This window comes from Trachemys scripta, chromosome 3 (genome assembly GCF_013100865.1).
Source record: "Trachemys scripta elegans isolate TJP31775 chromosome 3, CAS_Tse_1.0, whole genome shotgun sequence".
In the NCBI taxonomy this organism is placed as follows: domain Eukaryota; kingdom Metazoa; phylum Chordata; order Testudines; family Emydidae; genus Trachemys; species Trachemys scripta.
Genome location: NC_048300.1, coordinates 99,125,430 through 99,146,270, shown reverse-complemented (window position 1 = coordinate 99,146,270; position 20,841 = coordinate 99,125,430). Strand labels below are relative to the sequence as shown.

General features: G+C 41.2%; 1 protein-coding gene across 7 annotated transcripts in view; it reads left to right on the top strand.

The window, feature by feature from the left end:
- Positions 1-1,799: 1,799 nt before the first annotated feature.
- AIG1 (androgen induced 1) overlaps positions 1,800-20,841 on the top strand; it is a 191,509-nt gene continuing 172,467 nt past the window's right edge. For 4 of the 7 annotated variants that reach the window (XR_004645100.1, XM_034765505.1, XM_034765506.1 and 1 more), the window contains exon 1: positions 1,800-2,186. Coding sequence is in view for 6 of the 7 variants with exons in the window: in XM_034765505.1 (XP_034621396.1) it covers positions 2,046-2,186 (141 nt within the window). In the remaining variant the exon portion in view is untranslated. The remainder of the gene's footprint in view (positions 2,187-20,841) is intronic. The other 3 variants (XM_034765510.1, XM_034765509.1, XM_034765508.1) reach the window with 2 other exon arrangements.

The following is a 20,841-nucleotide window of genomic DNA, read 5'->3' as shown; positions in this document are numbered from 1 at the left end:
CTAAAAGCTACAGCTTACTTACTATATAGTACAAGTGTGGGACTGTTATACAATGCTGCATTACATTTACATAAGGGATATTTAGGGCTTGATCCTGCAATCATTGAAGTCAATGGTAAAGCTAGTATTAAGTGCTTCAAAGACATACGGAAAGTACACCTTAAAAAGGGAGGCATCAACCCAACAAACTGGGAGGACTCGGCGTGGAACAGAACACAGTGGCGCCACACCATACACCAAGCCACAGCTCACTTTGAGGAGAACGGACATGCTCATGAGACAGAGAAACAACAGAGGAGAGAAAGGGCACAACAGTCCAGCCAACAACTATGTCTCCTCCAAGATTACACCTCTCACTTCTGTGGGACAATCTGCAGAGCACGAATTGGGCTCCTCTGCCACTTAAAAACCCACCAATGAACCCCCTTGGCAGACATCATCCTTGCATCGAAGGATAGCTGAAGAGTATTGACTTCAGTGGCACAATCAGGCACTTAGAGCACACTTATATTTTTAGCAGGTTTAATCTTTTGTCCATCTGTTCAACTCCAATTCTCTGCAACAGGACTATGAACAAAATATTATTTACCCACTCCTTTCCCTCAAGCCCCCCACTACAGAAGTACCCTGTGACTCACAGACTATTTGGAGTGGACACCTGTTTTAAATGGACCACAGGAAATGCCTATGTTGTCTTTTCATAAATTGACCCCATATTTGGTTGGCTAAAACTTAGTCATCTGACCTCTTAAAAAAATATCTGCTGCCCACAGTCTGATGCAACTGATATCCCACAGCACTTACTGGAAGGCAAACTGGGAATGTATGCAATTTATATTTTTCTCGCTGAAGGAGATCCAAATATTTAATAAAACAATGACTTAAGTTTAAAAACAAAACTGGTGTAAAAGTTTAATAAAACAATGACTTAAGTTTAAAAACAAAACTGGTGTAATTGGTTCTTTACACCATTGAATCACATATATACATCTATTGTGCTCTAATCTCCTAGACTAAAACAAACTAAGCAATCTTTAAAACATTCAGGCAACATTGCCTGCATGGAACTACAGTTGTCCTAAAAGCAGATATGCAAAACACCATTTTATTATGATTTAATATTTTAAAATTTTATCTGTAGACAAGAAAAATAAATCTAAGTTTCTAAGAGGTTCATAATCACCATTCCGTAAAACCAAAAGCAGTGCATGCAACCATGCATTTAAAAATATGATTATTTATTTTACATGGACACAGGGGTACATCATCTCATATTCACAAACACTCATCCACTCTTCTTTATGTGTGGATGTGAGAGCAAGCTGTGTGTGAGCATATTTGTCATATCAAAATGTGTATTCATTTGTTCACTTGTGTATCTTTGAGCGTGTGTGCACGTGTGTGTGTGTGTATATGTACACACAAGCTTGTGCATGCACGAGTGTGAAGATATGTGCATACATGCTAGCATAGTTTCTCTATTTCATGGAAGCCGGTGCTCAGGTGTATGCATGGGTGTACGCCAGCGTTTGTGAACAGGCGCTCAGACTCTGTAGTCAGCCGGGGTCACGTAAGTGCAGTGGCAGCGTGGGTGAAAATGCAAGGCTTTAGAGGACAACGACCCTGCCCATGTTTATTTCTTCAGGTCGCTTTTTGCAGCGCTGGCAAGAAGAACATACAACAAGCCACACTCACACAGCCCCAGAGGCGAAGGGGTCACCTGCTCCAGGGGTCTCTCCGCTGAAGCAGCAGCAGCTCAGGGCAGGTTTAGTAGATTGCCATGGTAACCCCTCCTCCAATATCTCCTCCTCTCCCCGCCCACCTTTGCTCCAGGAAGCACCCTGTTGCCTGACGAGCTCCGGCTGAGCCCGCTCTCCCCGGGGCCGGGCGCGTCCCCCGCGTACAGAACGAGGGGACACCCGCGCGCGCGCTCGCGCTTGCGCTTCCTCCCCGGGCAGAACGCCGCGCGCTACCGCGCCAGCCCCGCGCGGGAAGCGCGCCCCCGCTGTCTTGCAGTTTGCAGGCCCCGCTTGCAAAGTGGCGACATGGCGCTCGTGCCCTGCCAGGTGCTGAGAGTCGCCATCCTCCTCTCCTACTTCTCCATCCTGTGCGCTTACAACGCCATTGACATGCCAGCGCATCAGACCTATGGAGGGAGCTGGAAATTTCTGACATTCATAGACCTGGTAAGTTGCCCTCACCTTCGCCCCCTAGCCTGCGGGTGCGTCCCAGGCTAAGCTGCTCCCTCCTGTGTGTGCACTTGGTAAGTGGCGTGAATGTGCCTCCGGGAGCTCTGGCAGGAGAGTCACTGGCCAGGCTGTAATGTTCTAGCGCCCTTGTGTATGGGTCTCCCTAGTCCCACTTGCCCATGAGAGCATCATAATTAGGCGACCTTGTGGGTGGGAAAAAAAGAACTTGTCCTTTTGTGACTCGTTAAATGGGTAACACTGAAAAGAGCTAGTCAAGCAATAAAGCACCAGCAATACTGGATGGATTTTTAAAAAACAAACAAACTCCTGTGGCCTGTTTATTGTTTTTATTGAAACGGGCCACAGCAGCCATGTTTGTGTCAACAGAAATGTTAAACATACTTTTCCTAAAGCAAATAGAGGAGAATATAATGCTGGCCCCAAAACCACAAAACATACTATCAAAATAGGAACATGGCTTGCCACGCCTGGCCTACCAGAATAATCTTGAGCCTAACACAGGTGAGGTAAAAGTGCCACAAACCACACATTTGGCAACCAGATTCAGCCAGTTTTTGCCTCCAAACCCAGCAGTGCACCTGTCGGATTAGACCTAAGAACTGTTTCTCCTTGCAGTTCAGTGCAAAGATCCAGATCTTACTATCATGCCATAAGACCACTGGGAAAACCCATATCCAGCACTTCAAGCATGTTGACTCCAAAAATTGTATCCCTGAACTCCATAATCATACTATCTAAGCAGACAGATGTTGATGCACCTAGTCCAGCAGGGAGAAAAAACAGATCCTGATGTAGCCAGGTGCAATACAATGGCAAACCTCATATGCAGCACCTGGACCCATAATTTCCCTGCTGAATCCACACATTAGATGATAGAATTAGACAAGACACTATACCATTACCAGGCTACCATAAAAGTTGATGCAAGAGCACAGCAGAAACCTGTACAAGCACAATGCCATTAATTTTTGGGCTCCAAATCAAATTCTCCCAACTAAATAGAGCACAAGTGTAACTACTTCTACTGCACTAGCTGCTGATAACGCGTGCTGTCTTTTAGATGGTAGAATTTTTTGGTTTAGACCCTAACACCTATGTGATTTGCTGGGGTCCAGGTGCCAGATGCAAGATTTTGTGACACTGTTACACTAAGATTAATCTGAATTAAACTAGATTTTTCTGGTCAGGTAGGAGCAATTATTCCATTTTTCTATTTAAAGAAGAGATTTTTTGTGTTTAAGGCCAAGTGCTAGTTACAGGTGTTTGCAGTGCATGAGGTGGCTAAACTTATTCTTAGTTTTGACATTAGGCAGGTGTGGGCTCGGCCCAAACAGTTGTCTATGTCTAATAAGATCTATTTTTACATATGTTAATTTTTCATTGTACTTTACAAATGCAGACCTGTTTTTGTTTTGGGCGTTTTCCTATTAAAGAGTTAACAAGCTTATATTGTTTAAAATTTTAATATTTTAAAATTAAGCTAGAGCTTATTTAATTTTAAATTTTATTCTTTCCCACTTTCTGAACTTTCAAGCTGTTGTAGTATGGTATTGTTGAAAAAATAGTTTACACTTATAAGATCAGGAATTCTCAATAGAATTTAAACCAGGATATTTGAATTATATGTCTCTCACACACACTTCTTTTAAACTTTGAGATGTTGGCAATGCTATTTCTTAAATCATTTGCAATTAACTTCATACAGTATTAAACAAAGTGAGAAGTACAGTGGATATTATTTTGCCCCATCTGGCATTGATATAAGAGTTTTTCCAATATTCAGGTATTCTCTGTAAGTTTTGATCACAGTGTTTAAAAAGGAATCAGTTATTGATGATGCTATCTAATGATCTCAATGTGGCAAGTCTGGCTGCATTGCTGGTTCTGTCTATAATTCCTCTAGAGCAGAAGCAGAATTGTCCTTATTTATTATTATTTAGTTGTATTACTGTAGTGTCTAGAAGGTCTAATCATGGACCGGACCCTATTGTGCTAGGGTGAGTACAAACACAGAAGGATCCTCTCTAAAGAGCTTACAATCTAAGTCTCTGGGTAACACTGATTCTAGAGTGATAAGTTGTAGAAAGCTATTTCTTGAATCTAGGATGAGCTGCAAACATGTTCTGTTCTTCCAGAATTTACTTACCTTGGTCATAGCTGTGTAAAACCTAGAAGTTTGGCATGTATGTTATCTAACCTATATCACTATCCGAGTTTGCCCTCAAGACACCACGATATAACTCAGGAAATGTCTTAACAGCATTCCTTTTGTCAAAGTGCAATTTATATGCATATTTTGCTCTTCTGTTATCCTATTTGACTTGTTTTAGATTTTTCCCTTTGGGATGCTGGGCTACACTCAGTGACATGGATTAATAAGGGCCTAATCCAACGCCCACTGAAGTCAAACAGGAGTCTTTCCCATTTACATTAATAGCAGTTGGATCAGACCGTAACTGACTAAAGCTAAAAACTGACAGTCTTGTTTTTGGGTTTGCTTCACCCTTTTCCTGGCTCTCTTGGCCTTACCATTATTATCTAATCCTTGGCCTAATAAAAACAACAACAACAACAACAAATAATACCTACCTCTTACAGCTTTTCATCAGTGAATATCAAAGCACTTCATAGTCTTTAATGTATTCATCCTCACAACACCTCTGAGAGTTAGAGTATTATTATCCCCATTATACAGATGGGAAATAGAGGCATAGAGAGGTTAAGTGCCTTACCTAAGGTCACACAGGAAGTCTATGGCAGAATAAGGAATTAAACCCACGTCTTCCAAGTCTTAAGCTAGTGCCCTAACCACAGCACCATCCTTAGGAGGATGAAGGCTATTTTTATGTAGCAAAAGTATTGCTTGTCAGTAAATAACAATTATTCCCCAACAAATCATGGCCCACTGTAACAAGTGGACTTTCCCACCATGCAGACGCATTCTTTCATCTATACATGACATGATCAAAGAGCATCAGGTAAATGTGTGGTTTTTAAATATCTAGTAAAGTAGTCAACTGCAGCCATGTACTTCTGTGCCTTAGCTCATAAGGATCACCCTCTATGGCCCACTTTCCAAGCCTGACAGCAGAGAAATATTAATGGTTTCTTAAATAGGGTATGTGTCCCTGATTGTTGGTTTGGTCAAGAAATTGAATCACTTGGATTTGTCTCCCAATTCCTAGCCACCAGACAGATCTTTACTTGTTGATGACGTTTAGTAATGTCCAAGGGGCCTAATGGTGTCTCATATAAGGATACATTTCTTCATTTCTGCTGGGTTAACTGCCCTGACTTCAGGAAATAAGATGCCATCAGAGCCAGTGGGGCTACTCTTCTCCAGGAGGAAAGTTTGGATGTTTTCAGGCACACTTGCACTATATTGTATGATGGCTTTAAGGCTTGCAGAGCTATTTTGTAAGTTTCAATTTCCTCAACTATTTGCAACGTCCCCACATCAGTCACATTCAGAAAATGTCTAGACAAAATATCGGCAACAGAATCTTGGCAAGCATGTGTTCTCACTGCAGATTGTACCTCAACGAGGATAGAATGAGTCTTTGACATCTCACTGGCTCACAGTGCAAGCACTTGCTGTTTATGAGGGGGTATGAGAGGTTTGTAGTCAGTCAGAAGTGAGGTTAGGAATCTAATCTGAACAAGAAATTTGGACATTTTTTGCATGCCCAGACTGTCATGAGGCATTCCTTCTCAATCGGCACAAGAGTCTCAGCATCAGTCAGCGACCTGGAGAAATTAGGCAACTGACTATAGCTGGCCATAATGCTTCCTCTAACCCAGTTATTAGTATCTGCACTTAATATGATTTTGCATCAGATGATACTATTCGATAGCTAAAAGGAATTTGAAGCAAAAACTAAATAGCCAAAACATTCCTACTCTCTGTTTATACATTTGTACTCTATCCTTGCAGTAGATTTCCAGCTCTTTCCCTGCTTATAAAAAGCTGTGCTTTTGGGGAAATTCATGGACTATGAAGCCCCAGAGTAGTGGTCAGTTGCCATCAAAATTAATGTTTATTCGTTGTGTCATTTGGTTAGAGGATGGATATCTACTGCATGATCTTTCAGACAGTTCACCATAATATATCCATTTATATAATCTGTATTTTTCTGTTTTGCCTACCAACAAGTATAGTGGTAGAATTTGGATGTCCAGTCCCAAATATTTCCTTAGATGTGAATTCTTAGTCTTTCCTGTCCTTGAATTTTTAACTTGTGGCAATGGAAGGTTTACCTAGTTCATGGAGCAATATTGAAGGTGCATTTTGACAATATACCAGTTATGCTTACCACTGCTGCTGCGAATAACCACCTCCGCTTTAATTTCTCTTCTTGGCATGTAAAGGTAGATGCCATTCAAAGTAAATATGCCTTCTTATTCCTCGTGAAAACTACTTTATAGCTACAACAACATTTTCCCTCCTTTTCAATCCCACAAACTTAATTAGGCCTCACTAAGTTACCTGCAGTGAAATGGTGAAGAAGATGGTTCAGATGGGATACCTTTAAGAGCAAATAGAATACGATGTGTAAAATTTCTTGACTTGGTATCTGCCCTCCTCCACCCAGTTTAGACTTTCAGAGTTAAATATAATTGGAAAAGCTCTGTTAAATTGGAAATAGTGTTTGAATGCACAGTAGGAAGTGGAGATTGGCCATTTGTTATGAATAGTTGTCATTTTGATACTTTTATCTTAATAAGTGCCTGAAAATTTTGCGATATGGTTTGTTCATAGTATGAATAATTGAAAGCCATGCTGCAGAATCACAGATTCATTTTATGTACGTTTGAAGGATCCCTTCTCCCAATTCTTTTAAAACAGATTTTTCGTTATTGCAGAGGTAAGATTTCTTTTGGCTACCCATTATGGACAAAGGGCACTCTTCAACTGTGGGGGAGATGAGGCAAAAGTACGTAGATTCTGGGTACTGGGATAAGGGAGAGTGTGCGCAGAAGGAAGAGGATTTGGGTTTGTGTGAAAGTTATGAGAAAATTATCTTACAGTTAAATTTACGTTAGTAAAATGTGTCCTGGTCTAAATTAGTTCTAATTTTCATCATGCAACTGCATATCAAATCTTCACCCCTTGAGCTGTAGACCACAGTTAGAATTAAACAAGATACAGTATTGCCACAAATTTATACATTGAGGATAGTGCACATATCTGATGGTAAAGAAAGTCTAACATTGGTCATGGTAATTGGGACCAAAAGTGGGACTAGATTTTCAAAAGTCTAGAAAGATAACTATGATTCATTAACAAAATGGTCTTGAATAATGTTGAATGTGCTAACAAGTATATTCATAACCCATGATTGAGGGTAGCTGGAGTTAGGAAAGAACTGATTCTCTCCCCCACGCCCATCCCAACGTGTAACATTGCACACGTTGGTTCTATAGTTTTTCTTTGTTTTGTTGTTCCATTCAAGTGTAAGATTTTCAGTGTCATATCTGTACCTTCTTTTACCTGCAAAACACTTAAAACACTGCAGGCACTACAAGAAACGACGACAATGATCTATATAGTAAAGCATCATGTTGTATTACAGGGATCGGCAACCTTTGGCATGCAGCCCGCCAGGGAAAGCACCCTAGCTGTCCGGGCCAGTTTGTTTACCTGCCGCATCTGCAGGTTCGGCCAATCGCGGCTCCCACTGGCCGCCGTTTGCTGCTCCAGGCCAAATGGGGGCTGCGGGAAGGGCGGCCAGCACATCCCTCGGCCCGCGCTGCTTCCTGCCGCCCCCATTGGCCTGGAGTGGTGAACTGCAGCCAGTGGGAGCCGCGATCGGCCGAACCTGCGGACGTGGCAGGTAAACAAACCGGCCCGGCCCGCCAGGGTGCTTACCCTGGCGGGCCGCATGCCAAAGGTTGCTGATCCCTGTTATATTAGCTCCTGTTGGACTAATTAGGCAGAGCAGGTGTCTGATCCTGCGTGGCGGTGGCAAATGTAATGTTCCTGTGACCTTACCAAACCCTGCATCTGGCACTTTTACCATTGTCTGCTTATCAAACGTACGGGACAATCTAGATTTCTGTTGAAACAATGGTGCTGTTGAAGTGATTTGAAACAATCCTAAAGGAGTTTTGTTCTTCCCCGTTGCTGGCATGATTTGGATCTGTATTCTCACGCACATCCTTGCCAGAGGCAATAAACACGTTTATTTGCTTTCAGAGAATGTTTTTGAATTTCACTTGGTCTAATTTAAATAAGTCACCAGAATAGAATTAAAAAGATTTAAATTATTTTTTTAGAGGAGGTGTTATGGTTTAGAGCGCAGGACTGGAACTGTACGTGGTTTCTAGTTTGTTCTTAACTGCCATTGACTTGATATCTGAATTTGAACAAGTTTCATAACTCACTGGATGGGTGAACTCCACTACAATGTGGCGGACCCAGGCAAACCACTATTCATCATTTCAACGGGGCTTAAATGTGTAGCGCCTTGCTTAGCTCCTCTTCTCTGCGGTGAATTTAATCTTTGTGCTTCCTTTTCCCTTTCTTTAATTGCCTATACACCAATGCTAGCAGCCTATGTAACAAACAAGACCACCAAATCACACTAGTGAACAGAATGACTGGCTCCTTAATTACCTATCTATAATATGTAGGGAAAAAACTTGCATGATCATAGGGGACTTAAATCTGAGTGAAATATGCTGGAGATCTCATTACACCAGTACTAAAACAACCTTGGAATTTCTAAATATTGTGGATGAAAGTTTCCTAACTCAAAAAAGTGTTGCATCCAGCGTGAAGGATTTCTCTGGACAGTTGAAGAGGAATTGATCCCAGAACTATAACATAATGATAGCTTAGGCATAAGTAATCATGACTTGATCACATTTGTAATGTGCAAAGAGAATAAAGTCCAAACTACTAATACCCAACCATTTAAAAGGGCCAATTTCACAAAGCTGAAAATAATTAGGAGGCAAACCAGCTGGGAAAGAGAAGGCAGCTATTTAATATATATAAAAATGAAAGAAAGGGGAAATTGATAATAATTAATATATATATGGGAAGCAAGGAATTGTACAAAGGGGCATAGGGAGAAATCTGTGGCCAGCAGAGTTGAGGACAAGAAGTCCAGTAGCGGGGGGAGGGGTGGGACTATCCAATTGAATAGCGACTGAATGCAGTGCATATGTTTACCTGCCTCGTGGACAGTTGGTATATGTATGCATGCAGTGCAAGACTGTCATGGCCTCAGAGACACAGTATGGGCTCTTGAGGCCAGAGTGGCTGAACTGGAGGAGCTAAGGGAGATGTAGAGGTACATAGAGGAGACTTTCAGGGACCCGACAGAGCCTCTCTGCTGCTGAGGAGGATGAAAGTCTCAGGGAAGGAGAACATCATGCAGGAGCAGAGGGAAACAATCCCAGTGCTCCTTCCAGATGATGTCATGGTATCCTTGAACACTGGTAACATTCTCTGAAATGCTTCCAGTTCCATGCACAGGGCCAGGAAGACTGGTAGAATTGCAGGGTTGCAATGCGTGCATGAGGTGGATTTTAGGTTTATCAATAACTGGGGAACCTTTTGGAAGAGGAGGAGACTTAGGGTGACCAGATGTCCCGATTTTTATAGGGACAGTCCTGATATTTGGGGCTTTTTCTTATATAGGCTCCTATTATCCCCCCACCCCCGTTGCGATTTTTCACACTTGCTGTCTGGTCACCCTAAGGAGCCTGTACAGGAAGGATGGGCTCCACCTAAACCAAAATCGAGCCAGACTGCTGGCATGTACAATTAAAAAGGATTTTTTACACTAATGGGTGGGGGAAAGACAACAGGTGTGGAGGAGCCCACAGTTCAGGCTGAGGCATCCCTTAGGGATGAATTTATTAAAGGAGGAGCTCTATATCCCAGTAAAAAAGATAGGAAAGAAGTTGGTAAAGTACAGGTAGGAGCTTGTGAGGAAGAGTCAAACATAAAAGTCCCATTTAAATACAACTCATCAAGATCAGAAACTGAATATTGATAAAATGTACTTAGCTATAAATGCTAGAAATCTAAATACTAAGATGGGTGAACTAAAGTTCCTGGCATTAAATGACATTGATATAATAGGCATTGCAAAAACTTGGTGGAACGAAGATAAATCCATGGGACACTAGTATCAGGGTACAAAATATATGGAAATGACAGCGTAGATCGTGTTGTTGGGGGTGCAGTATGTCAAATACGATAAAAATCTTAAATGCACCAAACTGTACAATAGAATCTCTATGGATAGAAAGTCCATGCTTGAATAATAAGAGTATAGCAGTAGAAAAATACTACCAAACAGCTGATCAGGATGGTGACCGTGATTGTGAAATATCCAGAGAGATTAGAGGGGCTGCAAACGCAGAAAATGCAATAATAATGGGGGGATTTTCAGCTACTCTTATATTGATAGGTATGTGTCACCTCAGGAGGGATGCAGGGACACCTTAAATGACTGCTTCTTGGAGTATCTTATCCTGGAACCCACAAGGGGAGAGGCAGCTCTTGATTTCTTCTTATGTGGAGTACAGGATTTGGTCCAAGAGGTGGATATAATTGAACCACTTGGTAATAGCAACCATAATGTAATTAAATGTAACTTCCTAGTAGAGGGGAAAATACCAAAGAAACCCGTTACAGTAGAATTTAACTTAAAAAAGGGGAACTACACAAAAATGAGGAACGTATGGTACGTAGCCTAGCACTTAAATCAGCCTCTGTACCAGATGACTGGAGAGTAGCTGCTGTAACACAGGTTTTTAAAAAAGGCTCCAGAGGTAATGCTGGCAATCACAGACAGGTAAGCCTATCTTCAGTGTTAGATAGATTGATTGAAATGATAGTGAAGAACAAAATTATCAGACACATAGATTAACACAGTATGCTGGGGAAGTGACCATGTGGTTTTTACCACTCAAGAAGGATCTTGGAGTAATCATGGATATCACAGAGTTCTGTAAAATCATGAATGGTATTGAGAAAGTGAATAGGGAAATGTTATTTACCCCTTCACATAACACAAGAACCAGGGTTTGCCCAGTGAAATTAATAGGCAACCCGTTTAAAACAAACAAAAGGATGTGCTTCTTCACACAATGCACAATCAACCTGTGGAACTCATTGCCAGGGTATATTGTGAAGGCCAAAAGTATAACTGGGTTCAAAAAAGAATTAGCTAAGTTCATGGAAGACAGGTCCATCAATGGCTATTAGCCAAAATGGTCAGGGATACAACTTCATGATGTGGGTGTCCCTAAACCTCCAACTGCCAGAAGCTGGAGGTGAACAACGGGGTAGATCACTTGAAATTGCCCTATTCTTTTCATTCCCCTGAAGAATCTGGCACTGGCCACTGTCAGAAGACAGGATACTGGACTAGATGGACTATTGGTCTGACCTAATATGGCCATTCTTATGTTGTTAAGGAGGAGGTGTTTTGGGTTTGCTTGTTGTTGTTTTTTTAAGAATATTAGGAACAAAAATAATCCTAGCAATCCATTACTAATGGGAATGCTAGAACTGTCCTTAACAGGGCAGAAAAGGCAGAAATGTTCAAAAATATTTCTGTTCTGCATTTGGGGAAAATAACAGATGATGTAGTCGTATCAGATGATGAAATACTTTTCATTCCAATAGTAATTCAGGGGGATGTTAAACAGCGGCTACTAAAGTTAAACATTTTAAAATCAGCACATCTGGATAACTTGCACCTATGAGTTTTAAAAGAACTAGCTGAGGATCTAGCTGGACCATTAATGTTTTTAATAACTCTTTGAACACTGGAGAAGTTCCAGAAGACTGGAAGAAAACTAATGTTGTACCAATATATAAAAAGGATACATGGGTTAACCTGGGTAATTTTAGGCTTGTCAGCCTGACTTTAATCATGGCCAAAATAATGGAATGGCTAATATGGTACTTGATTAATAAAGAATTAGAGGGTAATATAATTAATATGAATCAACATGGGTTTTTGGAAAACAAATCTTGTCAAACAAACTTGATGAGTTTAAAGTTTGGTTGATTAAGTATATTACATCAACCATTTTTACCATTGACTTCTGCATGGCATTTAACTTGGCACCACATGATATTTTGATTAAAATAGACAACAGTGGTTCTCAAACTTTAATGGGGTCGCCATGGCTGGCTTAGACTTGCTGGGGCCTGAGGCCAAAGCCCGAGCCCCACCACCTGGGGCTGAAGCTGAAGGCCAAGGGCTTCAGCCCTGGGCATTGGGGCTCAGCTTACAGGTCCCCTACCTAGGACTGAAGCCCTTGGGTTTGACTTTGTCCTCCCCCCACACCTGAGGACGGGGCTCGGGTGGGCTCAGGCTTGGCCCCCCTCCTGGTGTCATGTAGTAATTTTTGTTGTCAGAAGGGGGCCGCGGTGCAATGAAGTTTGAGAACCCCGGACTAGAACAATATAAAAAACATGGCACACATTGAGTGGATTCAGACTGGCTGACAGGTCTCAAAACGTAATTGTAAATGGGGAAGCACTGAGCAAGTGTGTTTCTGGGTGGGGAGGGATTGGTTCTTGGCCAGGTGGTATTCAACATTTTTAATCAGTGACCTTGAAGAAGAAAAAAATCATCACTGATGAAGTTTGCAGATGACACAAAGATTGGGGAATCCTAAATAATGAAAATGACAGATCACTGATTTGTGTGATCTGGATTGCTTGATAAGATGGGCAGAAGCAAAAAATATGCACTTTAATACTGCCAAATGTAAAGCTACCCATCTAGGAATAAGAATGGGAGCCACACTTACAGGACGGGGCCTCTATCCTAACAAGCAGTATCTGAAAAACTTGGGGGTTCTGGTAGATAATCAGTTGAATATGAGCTCCCAGCACAAAGTTGTGGCCATAAAACGCTAAAGTGACCCTTAAAGGTGTAAACAGGATTTTTGAATAGGGAGGTTATATTATCTGTATTTGGCACTGGTGCGACTGCCACTGGAATACTGTATCCAGTTCTTGTGTCCACAGCTGTGTTCCCTGTAAGCTGCATGGCTGGGTGGCCGCCCAAGAGAGATTTAAGTGCTGTGAAGTTGATTAGCAGAGCGCGCGTAGTCATCTGGCAGCGTGTGTTCAGGTGCCCTCCCCCCACTGCTTTGCAGCCATGTCGCTTCTGCAGCTGCTCCAGAGACCCTCCTGCTGGCTGTGCAGGGAGGGGAGGGGGGGCTGATGTCAAGGTGTCCCCCTTCCCCTGCCCTTTTACCCCATCTCCACAGAGCAGGGGAGAGAGGACAGCCTGGCTCAGGATTTGGAGCTGCTGCGGCCTGAGCTCTGAAGACTCAGGGGTGGAGAGTGAGTGCCTTTCTTAAAGAGAAAAAGTGCCTAAGTTAATGGTATCTAGTTTGCATATTCATTCAAGCTCAGCAGTTTCTCGTTGGAGTCTATTTTTGAAGCTTTTCTATTGCAAAATTGCCACCTTTAAGTCTGTTAGTGAGTGATAGGGCTTGAATAGAGACTGGGAATGGCTGAATCATTACACAGATTGAATCTATTTCCCCATGTTAAGTATCCTCACACCTCTTGTCAACTGTCTGAAATGGGCCATCTTGATTATCACTACAAAAGTTTTTTTTCCTCCTACTGATAATGGCTCATCTTCATTAATTAGCCTCTTAGAGTTAATATGGCTACTTCCACCTTTTTGTGTTCTGTATATGTGTATATATATCTCCTTACTATATGTTCCATTCTGTGCATCTGAAGAAGTGGGCTGTAGCCCACGAAAGCTTATGTTCAAATAAATTTGTTAGTCTCTAAGGTGCCACAAGTACTCCTGTTCTTTTTGCACATACAGACTAACACGGCTGCTATTCTGAAACCCATTTTTAATGGTGAAAGTAATTTATCCTTGGAACAGTTTACCAAGGATTGTGGTGGAGTCTCCATACCTGTTAATTTTCAAATCAAGATTGGTTGTGTTTTAAAAAGATATATAATATATATAATTCCAACAGAAATTAATTCAGGGACGTTCTATAGCCTGTTTTATACAGGTCATCAGACTATCAGATTATCACAGGGGTTTCTTCTGGTTCTATAATCTATAAAATTGGCATACTGATATTTACCTGCCTTTGTCAAGTGACTTGTTGGGAGAGACAGGGCAGTTTGAGATGAAAGGCATTCCATAAAAGTGTGAACTATTATTTGCTCTTCCTAAGGATGAGTCACCAGCATGTTTACACAGCATTGTAAAGGTCCCTGCACACCCTCTTGCAAGCCCAATGTAATGCTGCAGTTGAGCCCCAGCAATACTCACTTGAAGAGCCTGGGCAAGAAAAGCCAACATACAGTAACAAAATAGCATGTCCCCTTTTAATAAGGCTTCAAGAAATGAGCAGTTATAACAAACAGATAATAAGGTCCTTACCTCAGGGACCTGGTTGAAAACTCCTAAGCTTAACATCTCTAACACCAAGCCCTGGTCTACACTAGGGGGAGGGATCGATCTAAGTTACTCAACTTCAGCTATGTGAATAACGTAGCTGAAGTTGACGTACTTAGATTGACTTACCGTGGTGTCTTCATCGCAGTGAGTCAACTGTTGCTGCTCCCCCGTTGACTCTACCTGCGCCTCTCATGGCGCTGGAGTACAGGAGATTAGACGCGATACATTGATCCCCGCTTGATCGATCGCTGCCCGCCGATCTGGGGGCTAGTGTAGACATACCCTAAGTCTCTGAGTCTGATTAGGCTGGTCTCCTGCAGCCTGACAAAATCCCCACCTACAATAGCTTACCTTCCCCCCACCCTTGCTTAGCTTCCTCTTTCATATAACCCAGCTCTAGGGTATGGCAGGGCCACTTTGATTGCACCCAGGCTCCTCCAGCTGTAGCCTCCAGCCTTTTCCATAAAGGGGTAATGCAGTCCTTCACAATCATTCTGTTCTTACTGTAGCTGTTGAGAATACAATCAGGAGCAATTATTTATTTGTCAGTTCACAGAGCAGGAAACTACAGAATTGCTCTTTACGGGATAACGAAGTGAGATTTCTTAATGGTGTTTAATGCATTTGAGAGACAGAGAAATACATATATATGGGAGCCTTTTAATAACTGTATGTTTTACAGCTTTCTTTCATCCTCTCAGGTTGTAAACATGTCAGAGAAACAGTTCTGAATAGCACCCTAGACACTGTAATAAAAATATAATAATATCACTCTTGTTTTTCTTATTCTGTGTCATGATTCCCTGTTACTTTTTGTAAAGCTATTGTAAACTGAATACTATTTCAGGGCTACATTATATATTTTTTATATTAATATGGCTTTATTTTACAACTAGATGTTAATATATAAACATGTCATTTTCATAATAATTCACAAATTATATCCATTTTGAAATTTCTAATGTATAGTATTTTCTTTCTTTGCAGGGGTGGGATTTGAGGTTTTCTATATTATTTATAGGCATGGTAGTGGCTTTAATTAGTAGCACTAGAATTATTTCACTAATTTACCTTACATAAGTTATAGGTGTGATTATATAATAGTGCTACATTATTAAATTTGGTGAGAAATCTGGAATGTTGCCAGAACAGTGTCAAGCAATAGAAACGCCATCCATGGTGTCTTGAGAAATTTCCAGTCCCCTCTGGATTTTTTTAAATGTGTTTTTTAGTGATATAGGTAGCTAAATTATTACTACCCATATATGCATGTGAAAAATTAATTTTGTTTCACACTGTATAAAATATGCCTGGTCTGAATCAAGGAATTTTGGATGCATCTATGTTTCATTAGGTTGTCCTTTTTGGAACTTACCCCCAACATAAAATGTTTATATAATATATATTTGCCATTTTAAATATATTTCTTGTATATTCATGAGGCTACATAAGTATAATCCAGTGACAAATTTTATGACAGTGGACTTGGTTTAACTCTGTTAAAAAAAAGCTTGTTCAATAAGATAGCTGATAAAGAAAGTTGCTGGATTTTTATTTTCATTAAAAATTAAACAAGGCTCTAAGCCATTGACTTCATTGTGGCTGTCTGTCCATGGAGTGGTTTGTATGCATGCAAAGAATTGCAGGATCGGAGACTAAATACATGCAATCACTTATTTTATTTCTTAACTTGAAAAAGGAAGTGCAACTTGATCATTAGACACCAAACATACAAATCCAGTCAAGATATGAAAAGTAAGAGACAGATAAAAAATAAGAGGTAGGTTAAACCTTCACTAACTTATTATTGTATGTATAATGGATATACAAAAAGACACAAATATACTGAAAAAAACAATGAAATGATATCAAAATGATATAAATCATTAAAGAAAAAAACTTTAGGAAACCAGAATAACAAAACATTGAAATCCCACCAAAATATACATAGGTAGGGTTTTGTTTTGTTTGTTTTTTGTTTGGGAGGGAGGGAGAAAGGAAGGAAAAGTACAGTAAAATAAAGTAACAGTTTAGTAAAAATAAACCATATTGCAACAGTTTAAATACTGTGTACTGTACATGCAAAGAAACTGTTTTAAATCCACAAGATACTATTATGCCAAGTATTTGTCTGAATGAGATAGATTTAATAAAATATCCCAAATTCCTTCCATTGCACAAAGTCTTCGTTCTTTTTGTGCTGCAAATTTTCATATTTAATCACCACAGATATTCTATTCCAACATATAGACATTGACTTTTGGGTATGTTTTCAATTCAGCTGCATTAATTTAGGTCCTGATCTTAGAAAGGGTTCTGCTCCGTGGGCACTCCGGGGCTGGAGCACCCACAGAAAAAAAAATAGTGGATGCTCAGCACTCACAGGCAGTCCCACGGATCAACTCCTCCCTGCCCACCCCAGCCCTCCCGTCCACTGGGGGTCCCCACCAATAAGCGCCTTCTCCTCCCCCCAGCGCCTCCCGCCTGCCTATGATCAGCTGTTCAGCAGCATTCAGGAGGCGTGTGGGGGGGACAGGGTTGGGGACAGGAAGAGGCAGGGCAGAGCAGAGGCGGGAAGAGGTAGGGTGGAAGGTTGGGGGAAAGGGGTGGAGTGGGGGCGGGGCCTGTGGTGGAGCAGGGGTTGAGCGTCTTCCCCTCCACCCCCTGAACAGAGAAGCCGGCGCCTCTGAGTCCAAATATATCTGTGGCTTATAAGAAAGGAAAGCTGACTTGAACATGTTGGCCTGTTTTGAGTAATTAAGTGGAGCGTAAGCTTTTGTTTGGGTTTCTGCCCGGGGTGAATTTCATGCCTAGTGAATGCTTCCCCAGATCATGCCCCACTCAGCTGCTTTTATTTTAATGGATATATCTTTTTTAGCTAGTTCTTAAGAAGTTCAGTAAGTTCAGAGTCATCTTTACTCTTTAAAGCATTGCAAAGGGACTTCGCTTTGTGCTCTTTTTTTCCTATTGTCAGATAAACAAAGGTTTTTCAACTCAAAATGGTGAAATTCACCACACCTGTGTAAAGCATAACTAACTTCAGTGGGTGGATTTGCTTCCTTGTGTCTCCATAAAAATTCAGATGGAAACTGATCATTTTGAGAACTATTAACAAAGTATCTCGCATTTTGGATAGGAAGAAATTGAATCACGGTAAAATTTCCAAGCATGCTTCTAAATGATTTAACATCAAATTGTAAATGTGGTAATTTCTTCCCGCCCCTATTCATTAGATTAAGTATATAGGTGATCTCCAGTAGTAGTTTGCCCGCCAGTTTGGGGAGCCATATGGTACTCTCCCTTCCACATAGTTTGCATTGCGTGGTACTCTTCTGCATCATGGAGGATGCCTGCAGCATTTAGAGGATTTATTGGCAGGAAACAAGTTAGGCTCATCTGAAATGCTTGAAAACACACACAGCCTGATTCTCATTTACAAGAAGGCCACTTGATGCCACTCTGGCTTTGTAAACAGGCCCATACAATTTTACCTTGTAGTATTTAAGATGAGACTTCCAGGGCCTACAGTCCCTGCACACCCAAACTTGCCATTGACTCACCTCACTGATGACTTGTGTACACAATAAATTTCCAAACCCATAATTCACAAAGGGTGTAGCTCCATCAGTGCTATCACTAGTGGAATCTATAATGCAGACAAGTTATAGGCGTTTTTACCATCAAATTATCTAACAGGGTTAGTTGTCACAGACCTTACAATGCCTTCAGCTTGACTACAGTATAGTTTAAAAATGGTAGTAGCACAAGTGGAACTTCGTCTTTTGGTGGGTAGAGGTCTGAAGTGTCCTAGTGAAGACAAGGCATAGGAGTTTTCCTCAGGAATTCAGGATTGTGCTCTAAATCACCATACAAAACAAGGCACGCTTAGACTCCGTCTGCATAGGCAAAAAAGGCGTGTTTTCCCAAATGAGTTAGCTCAGGTGAGTTAGATTAAGTCAATTGAAAATGACCCTTAACACCTGGCTAATGCCTTTTAGATCATTTGAGCTGGTTACATGGTAGCCTAGGAGGGTCAGCTTATAAATGGATCTACACCAAAATTTGATGATTTTAAACTCTATGGAATCATTGAATTGAATATCTAATACATTGTTTACTTGGAGCGTCTGCAGGCATGGAGCTCCTTGGCTCCCTGTGGCCGCGGTTCACTGTTCCCAGCCAATGGGAGCTGCGGGAAGTGGCTCCCATTGGCTGGGAACGGCAAACCGCGGCCACAGGGAGCTGAGGGGCTCCATGCTTGCAGACGCTCCAAGGAAACAAAACGTCCCGCCAGCGGCTTACCCTGACAGGCCGGGAGCCAAAGTTTGCCAACCCCTTTAATGATGTCAATACTGCAGCCTTTTAAAGTTGCAAAGGCTTTGTTTAGTGGACTAGATTAGCTTGAAAGGAATACTAAAAGAGCAGTGCTGCAGATCTGCATGACATTTGACCCATGCATTTCACAAAATGCTATGCCTTACAAGCCAATTAGAAAAATACAATGAATGATAGTACTATAGCACTGGTGTCAGTCTGCTACTGTGTAATTTGATCATGCATTTCTACCAATGGACCTCATAAGTCTTGAGCCAATATGAAAATATAATGTGCAGAATCGGTGGAATCTCTAATAAAATTGAAATAGCCTGTTATTCCCACAGACATGCCAATCTACAGGGCTTCTTTGAAATAAACAAAGAACAATAATAATTTGACAGTGATAAAGCAGGTGACATTCCTATATAAAGTCCTACAAAATCTATAACTACAATAATAATAATCTATTTTCATACTAGTATTTAAAATGAACGGTGAAAAGAAAAACGTCTGCTTATCACACAGCGTTCAAACTTAAAGTTGTTGAATATGCAGAAGCAAACAATAATTGCACCGCTGCTCGTGAATTCTGTATCAATGAGAAGCAAGTAAGAGAATGGAAAAATAAAACAACACTAAAAGATATGCCAAGAAGCAAGAAAAAATGTCCAACGAGGTTCGCTTCGTTTCCTGAAAGATCTCAGTAATTGGGTTGTTAAATGTCGACAAAATGGGTACATTGTCACTAGAACTGGAATTCGTCTGCGTACTCTGCAAATGTTGATAGACGACAAATACAAGTCAGTAAAGCCGTCAATGTTTGTCACATCAGCGGGTTGGTGTACTTGTTTCATGAACCGTCATGGTCTCTGTCTTCGTCAGCAAACAAAGATAGTGCAAAAGCTGCCAAGAGATCTGGAAGAAAAAAACGAATCTTTCCAAAGGTTTATTATAAAATATCAAAAGGAATATGCATTTGAACTGTCACAAATAGGAAATATGGATGAAACACCAATGACATTTGATCTCCCGAGCAACAGAACAGTAATAGGTGTTGGTGAAAAAACAGTTTTAATTAAAACCACTGGCCATGAAAAGATCCATTTTACGGTGGTTTTCTTGAGTTTGACAAATGGATCAAAGCTCCCTCCTGTTGTTATTTTTAAAAGAAAAACCAGGCCTAAAAACATGAAATTTCCTGCTCATGTCATTGTACGTGCACACGAAAAGGGATGGATGGATGGATGAAAGTGGGACTATTAAATGGCTGGAAAAAGTGTGGAATAAGAGACCAGGAGCACTTTTCAAGAAACCTGCTGTGCTCGTTTGGGACATGTTCAGGGCACACAAGATGGTCGGCTTATAAATGGATCTGGAGGTGAAAAATGTGGCCAAAAATATGAAAACTACTTTGGCTGTAATACCTGGAGGCTTAACTTCAGTTCTACAACCGCTTGATGTCTGCCTGAACAAACCCTTTAAAGACAGGCTATGCACAATGTGGTCTGAATGGATGTGCTCAGGCATGGCGAAGTTGACAAAAGGCGGGAATCTTATGAAGCCCGAAATCAGTCTGGTCGCCCAGTGGATCAAGGACGCGTGGGTGTCCATTTCCTCGGAAATGATAGAAAAATCATTTAGGAAATGCTGTATCAGCAATGCACTCGATGGGTCAGAAGATGCCATATTTGATGATGACACAACAGAGGCTGATGATGAGAAGGAATCTGAGTTTGAAGACGACACTGCCGACATCTACGAGGTCCCAGAAAGTTACGGAGGTCCCAGAAAGTCACGAAGTCTGTGACCTCCGTGATGGCCTCTCAGCCTTATTTATAATGTAGTAATGAACATTTACATTGTGTATGGCCCCATAACTAAATAACCCA